General features: G+C 42.4%; 1 protein-coding gene across 10 annotated transcripts in view; it reads left to right on the forward strand.

Moving 5' to 3' along the window:
* STON2 (stonin 2) overlaps positions 1 to 14,182 on the forward strand; it is a 173,703-nt gene that overhangs the window by 32,365 nt on the left and 127,156 nt on the right. For 9 of the 10 annotated variants that reach the window (XM_074392883.1, XM_074392885.1, XM_074392888.1 and 6 more), the window contains 2 exons: positions 394 to 674; positions 2,457 to 2,741. In XM_074392883.1, coding sequence (XP_074248984.1) covers positions 587 to 674; positions 2,457 to 2,741 — 373 coding nt within the window. In that variant the 5' untranslated portion in view covers positions 394 to 586. Of the gene's footprint in view, positions 1 to 393; positions 675 to 2,456; positions 2,742 to 14,182 lie in introns of those variants that run through there. The other variant, XM_010335348.2, reaches the window with a different exon arrangement.

The following is a 14,182-nucleotide window of genomic DNA, read 5'->3' on the forward strand; positions in this document are numbered from 1 at the left end:
ATGGGGTTTCACCATGTTGACCAGGATGGTCTCGATCTCTTGACCTCGTGATCCACTGGCCTCAGCCTCCCAAAGTGCTGGGATTACAGGCTTGAGCCACCGCGCCCAGCCTAGATGACATTATTTCTAAAATATAATAGTTAGGGAAATTAGAGAATCTAATTGCTGAAATTTGTGTAATTTTTTACAAGTGTGATATGAAGCCTTATCTAGAGACCTTTATGCCGAAGGCAGATATTTTAGTATAAAAGGTGAGGGTACGACAGGAAAAGAGAGAAGTAAGGCAAGTTGGAAACCACCCCAGACCTTTTTGTGGGCAGTGCTAAAAACCTGTGTGGATCCAGTTTAATGTTATGGTTATCCTTTTAACCTTTTTGTTTGTTTGTTAAACAGATTTCTGCTTGGCAGATTAACCAACAGCAAGAGGGGCTGATCTGTCTACATTCTGAGTACTGCCTTTGGCAAGCCACTTCTTACAGACCCTGGACCCAAGTCTACCTGACTACCCCTACCCCAGCCCGCCCCAGACAGTATTCTGGGGTTCACCTGAGGTCAGCAGTGTGAAGATGACCAGTGCCTTTTTAGCATGACGACTTTGGACCATGTGATTGCTACCCACCAGTCAGAGTGGGTCTCCTTCAGTGAAGAGCCACCCTTTCCTGCCCACTCGCAGGGTAAGGAGTGCCTTCATTTCCTAAAGTGAAGAGACTGTCACAGAACCATGTCTGTTTGTTATGGCTTCTACTTGATTATTCTTTGGGTGGGATCTTAATATAGAAAAAAGAGTCTGTTTCTCACTTTCTTGAGATGTGTAAGTTCTTCCACTTAGAATTCTAACTGGAAGCATCTTGGGAACCTTAGGGCCCTAAAAAAGAGGCCTGGAAACACCAAAAGTATTGGCTCTTTTCTCCCAAGAAGCAAAGACTTAATATTTACAAAGTGCTTTACTCCCAGCCTTTTAAAAGTGTAGTTGTTAAAAGTGACAGACTCTGGAGCTACAGTGCTTGGGTTCAAATCCTGGTTGCCCCAGGAATGAGTGATATGCTTTTGGGTAGACTATTTAACTTTTCCATGCATAGTTTTGTTATCTGTTTAGTATGGATAATCTGTACCTATCTCACAGGTTTAAGTGAATTCATACATAAAAGTGCTTAGAACAGTGCCTAGCATGTGGAAAGAGCTCAGGACAGTCATCCTTGCTCATAAGGAGGATGACTATATTGACTTTGGGGAACTCATGTTCAGGGATGAAGGTCAAGGTAGGATCCAGGACATACTTGCAGAGACATGTCAATTGATTCTGTTCTACTGTAGCTACCAGAGCAAACTGAAGTCATCCCAGCTTCATTTATAACACCTAGAAAATGTGAGTCTGCAGGTATGTGCTCCAATATGGTGGCCATTTGGTTATTGAGCCCCTCAAATGTGACAAGTCTGAATTGGGATGTGCTGTAAGCATAAAATACCTACACGAAATTTCAGAGACCTAGTTTTGAAAATTAAATAGCTCATTAATAATTTTTATAGCAATTACATGTTGAGATTATAAATTTTCAACATACTGGGTTAAATTATATATTATTAAAAATACATTCTCCTGTTGGGTTTTACTTCTTTCATGTGGCTACTAGAAAATTTAAAATTACATGTGTGGCTGACCTTGTATTTCTGTTTGACAGTACTACAGAGGCTTTGAATATTTGTAGATGGACCAGTTGGGTAGTGATAAGAGAAAAGATTTTTATATGAATTATTTGATTAAAAAATTATACCAAAAAATGGACTTCTTTTGGTGTACAGCTGATGAATTTCAGCACATGTATGGATTTATATATCTACCACCATAATCGGGATATAGTTTTTTTTTTTTAATTTTCAAAAAACATTTTGAAGGCTGTTAAATTTTCTAGGCTCAATCAAGTGATAAAGAGCTACAGGAAGAGCCTCTGTGTCACATTCAGCTGGTCATTAGTGCACACAGGTTTGCACCCGGGGTCCTGTGGATGTGTATAGCTTAGACTGCAGAGAGTTTGAAATTTGAATTTGAATGTCTCCAGACAGAAGTTCTCCTGTTCAGCTGCAGTTCCCACCAGTCCCCAAAATTTTGTTTGTCACATGTCCCACTTGACTCAGGTATATTTCTTACTTGCCCTCTGTAAGCACTTTCTTTATGACCCCCTTTGTGAGTAGATGCTGGGATAGAATAGTGAAGAAGACTGCTAGTCTCTGCCTGCCAGGATACTGACTGGAGACATGCTGTGTTCATAGCCTTTACACATGATTAGGGAAACAGTCATTTCACATGGAGTCAGATGGTTTTGGCTCTTTCTTATCCCCACCCATTGCAGTGGCGAGTCCTGCAGGTACCCCATGGCCATCCTTAGTTTTTGCCTCCATGAGATGGATCTGAAGAGCAGCCTTCCTCCCATGATGTTGGTGTCCGGTATCTGTTTCAGAGGGCACAGAAGAGCACCTCCCAGGATTGTCATCTTCCTCAGACCAGTCCGAGGGCTCCTCTGGGGAGAACCATGTGGTGGATGGAAGCTCTCAAGACCATTCCCACTCGGAGCAGGATGACTCCTCTGAAAAGATGGGCCTCATCTCTGAAGCAGCTTCCCCACCTGGGAGCCCTGAGCAGCCCCCACCTGACCTGGCCTCAGCCATCAGCAACTGGGTTCAGTTTGAAGACGACACACCCTGGGCCAGCACATCTCCACCTCATCAGGAAACAGCCGAGACAGGTGAGAGGGCAGGAAGGGTCAAGCTTGGGTATATGCTCAGCAAGGATGCTTTTCAGTGAGAGGTTGTGGGGCTGCCAGAATTCCATTTCACCTGCCCTCTCACCTTGAAGTACCGGTTACATGAGGAGAGCAGACAGAGTTCTCATCTGGTTTAATTCTGTAACTCGTTTTTGTTGACATAAGCAAACAAAAGAATTTATGTATTCTAGGACATTTCCAAACTTTTACCCTTGTCCCTGGCTGTTGATTTCTCTTTAAAATGATGCATATATATATCTATATATCTACTGAGATTGGAATTATATTTACTCAGCCTCTAAATTGTAAGCTTCTTGCATATAGAAATGAATGTGTCTGTTGGGCGTGGTGGCTCATGCCTATGATCCCATCACTTTGAGAGGCCCAGGTGGCTCACTTGAGGTCAGGAGTTTGAGACCCACCTGGCCAACATGGAGAAACCCCGTCTCTACTAAGAATATAAAAATTAGCTGGGCATGGTCGTGCACTTCTGTAATCCCAGCTACTCAGGAGGCTGAGGCACAAGAATGGCTGAACCTGGGAACAGAAGTTGCAGTGAGCTGAGATCATGTCACTGCAGTCCAGCCTGGGTGACAGATATAGTGAGACTCTGTCTCCAAAAACTAAAAAATAAAAAAAGAGAAATGAATGTGTCTGAAAGTGTGGACCACTGACCATATCTAACAAAGTCACCAATAGGATTTGTTAAACATGGATATTCTCACACTCTAGAACTCTTGAATTCAAATCTTCATGGGTAGGGATGGTTGTTCATGATAAATCTTTGTGGCATTTCAATGGCCAGAGGCTGCACGGGGCAGCTTAGTAAAGCTGTAGGAGTTGTTAGTCCCCACCTTGGTGACCTGGCTACTTTGTTGTGCATTGAAGCCACAGGTGATTGGATAAGCTTTGGGACTGTGTTAGTTTTCTGTCTGCTGCTGTAACAAGTCATCACAAGGCTTAAATAACATGAGTTTATCGTCTTACTATTATGTATTTCAGAAGTCCATCATGGGTGTCACTGGGCCAAAATCAAGGTGTTGGCAGCGATGTGTTCCTTTCTGGATATTCTAGGGGAAAGTCTGTTTTCTGACCCTTTCCAACTTTCAGAGGCTGTCAACATTCCTTGGCATGTGGCTCCTTCCTCTGTCTCCAAAGCCAGGAATGTGGCATCTCTCTGTGCCTGTCTTCTGAAGTCACATCTTTCTTTGAATTCTGCCTCTGTCTTCCATTAAGGGCCTCTGGTTACACTAGGCTCACTAGGATAGTGTCCCCCATCTCAAGGTCCTTAAAATAATCACATCAGTAAAGTTTCTTTTGCCATATAAAATAACATATTCACAGGTTCTAGAAATCAAGATGTGGACATCTTGGGGTGGAATGGGAGGCATTATTCTGTCTACCACAGAAACCTACTGGCAAAAAGCAGCGTTGGTATATTTTTCTCTTGGTGGGTTAAATGTTTTGCTAGTGTCACTTTGTAAGGCCATTTCCTTTGTTTTTCAGTGTGTTTTTAATACCAATAAAAATGATTTTAAGAAATATAAAACATAATTCTCTAACAAACATATTTTTATACAGTAATTTGCACATTTATGTATACTTTTTCATATTTAAACATCAGATACCCTTTTTTTTTTTTTTTGAGATTGAGGCTTACTCTATCACCCAGGCTAAAGTGCAGGGGTGCAATCTTGGCTCACGGCAACCTCCGCCCTTGGGGTTCAAGTGATTCTCATGTTTCAGCCTCTTGAGTAGCTGGGATTACAAGCACCCACCACCAAGCCCAGCTAATTTTTGTATTTTTAGTAGAGACAGGGTTTCGCCATGTTGGCCAGGCTGGTCTCAAACTTCTTGACATCAGATCACACCCACGTCGGCCTCCCAAAGGGCTGGGATTTCAGGCATGAGCCACTGTGCTCAGCCTAAACATCAGATTTCTGCATGAATTGTTGAGAGTCATGACTCTCAGTGCAGCATGGAAGAAGTGACAGGTCCAGACAGGCTTCCCTTACTGAATACCTAACTCTGACAAGGCTCTGGGCTAAGTGTGGATGCATGTAGGGAAAAGTTACCAAACATTGGGCAGTGAATCAGCACAGAAGTATGTTCCTTCTGCTTAATATGATACATTTACTGCATACTTCTTGTCTCCGTTTCTGTGCTCAGTGCCTTAGCTATATCTTCTTGTACTCATTACAACAATTGTATGAGGAAGGTATCAATATTAATCCATATTACACATGGTGGAGGAAGCTCAGCTAGACAGTTCTTTGGGGATTCAAGGTTGTGTGCTAGGAAATGGCAGGAGAGCTTCTGCACCAGAACCACTGACCCCAGTGTCTTGGAGTGGCCTAGGGATGCACGCTTTCCTTCCGTTTGCCTCACTCTTCCTGCAGCTGCTGCTGCTGCTACTGCTGCTACTCTAGTATGCTCAGCCCCCTCATTACCCAGGAGGTAGTGGGGGTAAGGAATGGAAGGTAAGTGATGGTGGGGTGCTCTTTCCCCACTCTGCTTCCCTAAAATGGCCATGCCTTCAGGTCATGCATTATATTCATGCCATTCAGATTCTTTTACTTCTTGTTTGTGTTTGTACCTTATCTTTAGCCCCAAAGATTTCCTGATTGCTCAAAACTATTTATATGACAGTCAGTTCCCTCAACCCTTCCTGATTTTTGCAAAACTAATTTTGAGATTAGTCATAATTATGTTGCCCCCATCTGACTGAGGATCTTATCTTGTGACTGACAGTTCTTTTGATATATTGTGAAAGCTTTACCCTTTAAGGCAGCAATTCACAGTGTGGCCCATAGACCTTGGTCTCTCCTAAGACCCTCTCAAGGAGTCTTTGGGATTAAAATCATTTTCCTTCTAAGATGTTATTTGCCTTTGCACTGTATTGACATTTGCATTGATAGGGTAAAACTTTTGGCCATTGTTTACCCACAGTAAAAACAATGCCTATTTTGCCCAACAATGCCCTTGATGAGGCAGTAAAAATGATTAATTTCTTGAAATGGTGATTCTTGAGTATGTTATTAACATTCTCTGACAGACTGGGAAAAATACATGAAGCACTTTTGCTCCATATTAAATTGTAATAATTGTTCTGAAAAAAGAGGTTTTTTTTTTTAATTTTTAAGAATTCAGTTTAAAAGTTAAACTTATTTTACAATTATTATTAAAAATCAAATAATGCAAAAAGTTCTTTATGAACAAAATATTAGTATTTTAAAGACAAGATCCAATTAACACTTGCATGACTATGCCACACCTGCCCAGCCTTATCTTGTGCCTGGTGTTACAGGACTTTTCCTAAAGTTCAGCTAAAGATGGGGTCCTTGTCCATCCCACAGTCATGAAAATTCAGGCTTGCCCATGGTTTGAAGGGTAAGTAAAGCAGGGTTTTATTGGGTGAAAGGGAAAACAGAGGGAACAGGTACTCTCAGCAAGGCCAGAGTTTAGAGTGTTTCCCATCGCAGCTGGGATCCCAGGTTCCACTCAGGAAGAGGAGGGGCCCGGCTCTTTCCCGCTGCAAATGGCACAAACTTATGTGGCTCCACCCCAGTGCACAGGCCAGTTGGAGTTTCTCTGGGGACCCCCTCCCTACTGGCTGTCTTACTGGTTCTAATAAAACTTTACAGAAATAGTCAACGTGGGCCAGGCATGGTGGTGCCCACCTGTAAACCCAGCACTTTGGAAGGCTGAGATGGGCAGATCATGAGGTCAAGAGATCAAGACCATCCTGGGCAACATGGTGAAACCCCGTTTCTACTAAAAATACAAGAAATAGCCAAGCGTGGTGGTGCTTGCCTGTCATCCCAGCAACTCAGGAGGCGGAGGCAGGAGAACCGCTTGAACCTGGGAGGAAGAGGTTGCAGTGAGCCAGGGTTGCACCACTGCACTCTAGCCTGGCGACAGAGCGAGACTCTGTCTCAAAACAAACAAACAAACAGAAATAGTCAGCCTGTGAGCTGTAGTTTGCTGCTTTGATTTTGATTTGATATTATCAAAATATTGTAAATATTTTGTACATTTGTACAAACATTCGTATTACAGTGTTATTTTGATTACTGAGTTTTTGGCATTCCCTTAAATTTTCCATCCAAGGCAAGTCCTAAGTCTAATGCCAGCCCTCTATTGTCCTGAGAATGAAAGATTTATTAATATTACTAGAGAATAAATCAAGAAGTGACAATGTTCAAATGCATGAAAACATAATTTTGTCTTGAAAACTGCTCAAGTATGAATAATTCCATATGTTTATATGTGCGAAAATTTCACACAACTCTGTAGAGATGGAGTTCTTTGCCTTAGGAGGGTCCTGTAGGATGGGCTCTCAGCAGACTTGATGCCCAGTCTATAGGCAAGAAGCAGAAATAAACCATGCGTAGGACCAGCCCCACCTCAAGAAGTGTTTCTAACCTAGAAACCCAAGAAGCACAGGGAATGGTGCGCAGCATTAGGGTGGGAAAGAAAATGGTAAGAAATCCAAGGGTCCAATTCGAAATTTTCTGCCAATACGCAACTTGACCCGTCAGTGAACCTACACTGAATCAAAAGCTGCAGAGTACATTCCTATTACCCAAACTAACGTCTCTCACGTAAACTAATTCCTTCATGGGTTTGCTCCCATGGATGTGTTTAACAATAAGGATAGAGTCATTGGCAGAGCTAAGGCCAAGTGATAAACAGGAGAGACTATGCGTTAGAACCCCCCACCACCACATCATGGATAATGTAGACATTCCAATTAGATAGTCATTTCATTCTGGAGGCTGTTGTGCAGCTCAGATTTTAATTTGAATTCAAAATGTTTGGATACATGTGCTGTATATTGCAATAATACCCCGTATAGTAACTGTAGGCATTACGCAGAAATCACACAGATATGTGCAGCAATAGAGACAGAGGGACACTTGCTGCAATTGCTGTTGCCTGCTCTGTTCTTTCGGTAATACTAAGCTGAATAATGACTCCCAAAGACAGCAGGTTGTCCTCCCTGGAAGCTGTCAATATTATCATATTTGGGAAAAGGGTCTTTGTAGATGTGATTATGGCTTTTGAGATGGGGAGATAATCCTGGATTATCTGTGGGCCTTAGCTGCGATCACATGCATCCTTTTAAGAGAGTGGCAGAGGGCAATTTTGCTTACACAGAAGAGAAGGCACTGTGAACATGAAGCAGAAAGACATTTGAAAAGGCTGATCTTAAAGATTTTAGTGACCAAGACACAGCCAAGGAATGCCGGCAGCCACCAGAAGCTACAAGAGACAAGAAACAGATGGTTCCCCTAAAGCCTCTGCGGGGCATGCAGTCCTGCTGACATCTTGATTTTAGCACAGTGATTCTCATTTCAGACTCTGGCCTCCAGAACTATGAGAGAATAAATTACTATTGTTTTAAGATACCAAATTGGTGGTAATTTGTTACAGCAGCCATAGGAAACTCATGTATTAAGTCTCTAAAATCTTAAAATGGAACCCTTTGCATAAGGCTGAGAATGAGTCAGTCTGAATTAGGGGAGCATCTGCAATGTTGCAGGGCATTTTTAAAAGCAGATATGTGCATGTCACTGTGCTTTGTCCCTGAACCTTACAGCTCTTTATAATTTACTTTTTAAGTCACCAAAGATTTGCTAAGTACTTCCTCTGTATAGTTCTGCTAGGTGTGGGTGTTAAAAGACAGCACAGTGCTCAGAATTGAGCAGAAATCCATTGAGCTTCTTCCTGGATCCTTTAGTAGCAAACCAGAGCCAACCTGTGCTGCTGTGATTACCCCTGTCTCTTGCAGTTGATTGTCTTTCAACCACTACTTGTCTTATTTTTTAAGTTTTTCTTTTTCTTTTTGAAATGGAGTCTCGCTCTGTCACTCAGGCTTCAGTCTAATGGTGCGATCTTGGCTCACTGCAGCCTCCCTGGGTTCAAGTGATTCTCCTGCCTCAGCCTCCCAAGTAGCTGGGATTACAGGTGTGTGCCACCACACCCAGCTAATTTTTGTATTTTTAGTAGAGATGGGGTTTTACCATGTTGGCCAGGCTGGTCACAAACTCCTGACCTCAAATGATCTGCCCACCTTGGCCTCCGAAAGTTCTGGGATTACAGGTGTGAGCCACTGTGCCTGGCCCGTTTTTCATTTCATATACCTCAGAATTTGGAACTGACTCTGAGGAAGCAAAGGAAGATGCTTGGAGAATTACTTGCTGGAGAATTTCATTTTATAACAGGTACATCTATTGTCTTTTCCTGTGAAGGATGAAAATCAGAATTTAAAGCAACTTCCCTTGTTAGTTATCATTTACTTCTGGGGCTCTTACTCAGTTTTACCAGTTTCTCTCACTTGGAGAAAGTGAGCTTCTAGGATGAACTTTTGTCTAAATTGGCTACCTAGCTGTGGGCCAAGTAGCTCCCAGTTGGCCCATATCCAGGTGGCCAAGCTAGGTAAAATGGTCCTCTGGTGCTTTTTGTCTAATCTGACCACATGGAAATGATTTGCTCATCAATTTCTCATTTATCCACTCTAAAAATCCTTTTCTTAGTTTATTAATTTCCATCTGTCAGATGTTAGATCTATTTTGGGCTATAGCTTCACTCATGTAGATTGAACAAACTCTTTTTAGCGTGGATAAGACACGAATGAAATGGAATTAGGGCAAGAAAGATGTTTGGTGTGCTTATGCAAAAATTTTGAATCTTTGGTGAACTTTGGAGTATGTAGGTGTGTCTCTGTACATGCAAGAAAAAAAGTTCAGCCAGAAAAAAAGGGATCAGTGGAAACTAATTTTTAGCTTTAGCCCTTTTCTCAATCACATCAGCATCACCAGAACAAACTGACTCTTTCCTGTATATAATATATAGTTGCAGTGTTTAGTTTCTTCCCGTTTTACTCCTCATATTCTATTTACTTCTATTAAAATCCCATACTTTCTGATCAGATGTCTTCATGTTGGCAGAGATGGAAAAATGTTTATCTTGGTACCTGTCTCATGCAACCCCTTTGTGGATGTTGTTTTGTGAGAAGGTCCTGATCTTGGCCTAAGAAAAAGGTGGGAGGAGAAGGAGGAGGAGAAGTGGAATTGATTAGTGCTGTTCCTAGTTTTAATTTCTGGAATAAAAAGTGGAACCTTACTTAGCCAGCTGTTTTGTACCTGAACATCCTGGCTTGCAGAGAGAAGTTGGGAAAGAGAATCATACATCAGACACACACATGGAATAGCTAGGTTATCTGGGATATTCCTTTCCCATCCCCCAATTCACTTTCTTCCAGTCTTTGAAGTTTTTCTGGCAGATGAAGAGTAAAAAGCAAAAGAATACATCTTTTAAACTGTGCCACCTAAGAATAAAGCCGAGAGAGCATTGGACTTCAGCCTGGAAATGGAATGTACTATTTGCCCTAATTAAAATGCAACAAGGCTATAGGCACAGTGGAGCTAGGGACAAAGAGACTGTCATTAATGGTAAATCTCTTATTTTTTTTATGGTATTTAAATGGTTAGAAGCTGTATTGGGAACCTTAGAGAAGCCAGGGAGTTGTTAGTCCCCACCCTGGTGACCTGGCTACTTATTTTATTGTGCACTGAAGCGCACCAAGGTTGATTGGATAACCAGGAGCAACAGCTGGTAGGCAAAACAACTCCAGAAGTGCTTAAATTCATCAAGGCAACAACTTTCTCTTGGTCTTTAATTAGGGCAGGATTGGAAGTGAATAAGTGCCATCATGGTTGGCCTGGGAAAACAGGAGGTACACAGTCTCCCTTAGAAAACTATGATTAAAATTAAATGAGAGTGACAAAAGCTTTTTTTTCTTTGAGACAGAGTCTTGCTCTTGTCACCCAGGCTGGAGTGCAGTGGCATGATCTCAGCTTACTGCAATCTCCTCTGCCTCTGGGATTCAAGTGATTCTCCTGCCTCAGCCTCCCAAGTAGCTGGGATTACAGGCATCTGCCACCATACAGGCTAATTTCTATATCTTCAGTAGAGTTGGCCAGTCTGGTCTCAAACTCCTGACCTCAGGTGTTCCACCCACCTCGGCCTCCCAAAGTGCCGGGATTACAGGCATGAGCCACCGTGCCTGGCCTGACAAAAGCCTTTTTATAACCATATATATGGGAAAGAGAGCATCAGTTCTGCAGTTCTGAGTTTACTAGAACTGAGGGAGCATGTGGAATCATTCCCCTTGAATCTTTTATGAAAGTTGTGTTTAACATTAAAACCCTTGAAATTTGATGGAGACCAAATGAGGGATTCATACCTCTTTAACTTCATACCTCTTTGATCCCTTTGGCTCAGGCCATGTTGATAAATGATCTCTTTAGAAAGATTTTATTAGAACCTTTAATGTCAAATACTTAAATTAGCCACAAGAACACTGTTCACATTTCCAGTCTGAGGATGCCTTATGATTTAAGGTTGTATGGTGAAAAATGGTATGACATTTAACTGAAAACTGATTTGTTGAACTCTCAACTAGATGCATAGATATTCTATAAAACCATGAGCAGAACCAGAGTGTTTAAAGAAAAAAAAAAACCTTCTGGTGAATCTATTTAAATCAAAATTTTGTGTAGTTCTCTAAAGAAATTTTTTTGAAAGTGAACCTAAACCCATCTCACGTCTTATTCATGTTTGGTCCTTTAGGCAATAGTGTTCCTGACTTTCTCTAGCTACAAAAAGTTTGACTAACATATAAGCCTTCTCCTGCCTTTAAAATTCCACCATGTACCAGGAAAAATATACCAGTCAGCTCATCTGTTATCTAAAATCTTTATACTATTCTCTCAAAGCCAAGGCTGATTTTAAGTATGTGCATTTTACAAGTGTGGGTGTGTTTAGAACATGTCTGCAAAGGCCTGCAGATAAATGGACTAAAAGAGCAAAGTTCAGCCTTAAAATTAAAAAAAAATAAAATAAAATAAATAAGACCCTATTGTCAGCATGAAGCTTCCTGTTCACTCATACACTGACCTTCCTCCAGGGACATGGCAATTTTTCTGCAAGGCCAGGGCTGAATTGGACCCATTATGCAGATACTGCAGGATGTGCATAATTACAAACAACAACAAAAAAACCCTTTCATTACCGGAACATTTGTCCCACAGCCCAGGCAAAACACTAGTATTCCCTTGTGCTTCAAACATCTTCCCTAAAAGCTTGGGCTCAGGCCTTCCCATTGTGTCTGGGGAAGCTAATTATCTGGGACCAGAGAAAGAGCCACTTGTTTGGGGGAAGATCAGAGATGACGTCAGCTATTTAAGAGGGAGGCAGGGGTGACAGCTGAGAGGCTTCATCCTGAAGAAGACTAACCCAGCCATTAATTTCTATTATGTTGTTCATTCTGGCTAATAGGGGTGGTGAGTGGTGGGTGGGAGTGGAATAAGATATCCCAACCCTTTTGGTGAATATGTGGACAAGGTCCACTGCATTTTGCATGCATATGTAATTCCCCCTGCCACAGAAGAGGCTTTATTTTTTTTAAAATACGTTCAGTTGTTCTGTGCTTCTAAATGTAATTAATGACCTTTGTGGAGTCCGTCTCAGAGGATGCAGTTCAGCAGAGCCCTTCCTGCTGAGGGCTGATGCCCTCTCTGATCCTCTCCCTTGGGGCCTTCTCGCCGTTCCAGCCCAGTTCACTGCTGCCCTTGCTGTTCCCTCTGCCGAGAGCTTTTCCTCCACATTTTTACTCAGAACTCTGCTCAAGCGTCCCTCTGCAGGGGGGCCAGAACCCTCCACCTCCACTCCAGCTTTTTTCAGCATCAGATGTATTCACAGCCCATGTCTCTACCTACAATTGGGTCAAATATTCATTAGTTTACTTATTTATCATCTCTCTCTTCTGTAAAGAGAAGGACTTTGTCTATCTAATTTATTCTCTATTCCAGAACATGCTTCGAGGAACTTAGCAGGTACCCACCTAGGATTTGCTGGATTAGTGAATGGAGAGAGGAAAGACGTACTTGAAACCTCCTGCAGAATAACGAAGTGATTGACTCCGGTTTGTGGGGCTAATGAGCTGTTAGGTAGAATTTGAAGGATGGCTTCCTCAGAGAAGTCAGCTTATTGTTTTTTAAATAAGATAGGCAAGGAAACTAGGCTGGCCTCTTAACCATCCTGTTCTTGTTTTCTTTTTTTGGAGACAGAGTTTCACTCTTTTTTTTGAGCCAGAGTTTCGCTGTTGTTACCCAGGCTGGAGTGCAATGGCACAATCTCGGCTCACCACAACCTCTGCCTCCTGGGTTCAGGCAATTCTCCTGCCTCAGCCTTCCGAGTAGCTGGGACTACAGGCACGCGCCACCATGCCCAGCTAATTTTTGTATTTTTAGTAGAGACGGGGTTTCACCATGTTGACCAGGATGGTCTAGATCTCTTGACCTCGTGATCCACCTGCCTCGGCCTCCCAAAGTGCTGGGATTATACGCGTGAGCCACTGCGCCCGACCCAGAGTTTCACTCTTGTTGCTTAGGCTATAGTGCAACAGTGCAATCTTGGCTCACCGCAACCTCCGCCTCCCAGGTTTAAGTGATTCTTCTGCCTCAGCCTCCCAAGTAGCTGGGATTATAGGCATGCACCACCACGCCAGGCTAATTTTTGTATTTTTAGTAGAGACGGGGTTTCTCCATGTTGGTCAGGCTGGTCTCAAACTCCCGACCTCAGGTGATCCACCCACCTCAGCCTCCCAAAGTGCTGCGATTATGGGTGTGAGCCACCACGCCCGGTCCCTACCCCCTTCTTTTCAGCTATTTTCATTGAGTTATGATTTCCCATTGTTCCACACACATATGTACTGCATACATGGGTGTATACACACCACGGACATATACATAGATACACACACACACACGTTAAACAGATATACACATGCATACAGATCATACACAAATGCACCTGTATTTTTTTGCCAAGGGGCTGCTTTAAAAAGCACACTTAAAAGCAATATTTTTGTTGTATTTAAAAGTGTCATCATGCCATGGAGGGTGGTGAAGTGCTGTCAAAGATAACTCTTTCCTGTGTCTAAAAGGAAACAAAATGTTTTATTAAAGCTCCAATCTTCTCCTCTTCCAGAGAATGTGCAGGCTCACCCAGAGGGGCCATGTGGCCTGGCTCACCCTTGATGTGGGATACAAAACACAATAAACTACCCAAGCATGCATCAATTAACTAGTTCATTCATGCAGAAAAAAATTAGGTGCTGGGAGTACAATTATGGGAGAGCTGGACACAGTCCCTGCTCTCCACACGTTGAAGTTGCCTAACACTTAGGCAATCTGTTACTAATGGAGCTTTTGGGGAGTGAACAAGAGCTGCTCTCAGCTAGTCCTGGGAGCAGCAGCTGCTTTGTATTGACAATTATGAAAAAGCAGAGGAGCCACAGATAAAGAATGGAGTTAAATCTATTTTCTATGCGTGGATGGGTATGTTTATAGCAT

Source organism: Saimiri boliviensis, chromosome 2 (assembly GCF_048565385.1).
Source record: "Saimiri boliviensis isolate mSaiBol1 chromosome 2, mSaiBol1.pri, whole genome shotgun sequence".
Lineage (NCBI taxonomy): Eukaryota > Metazoa > Chordata > Mammalia > Primates > Cebidae > Saimiri > Saimiri boliviensis.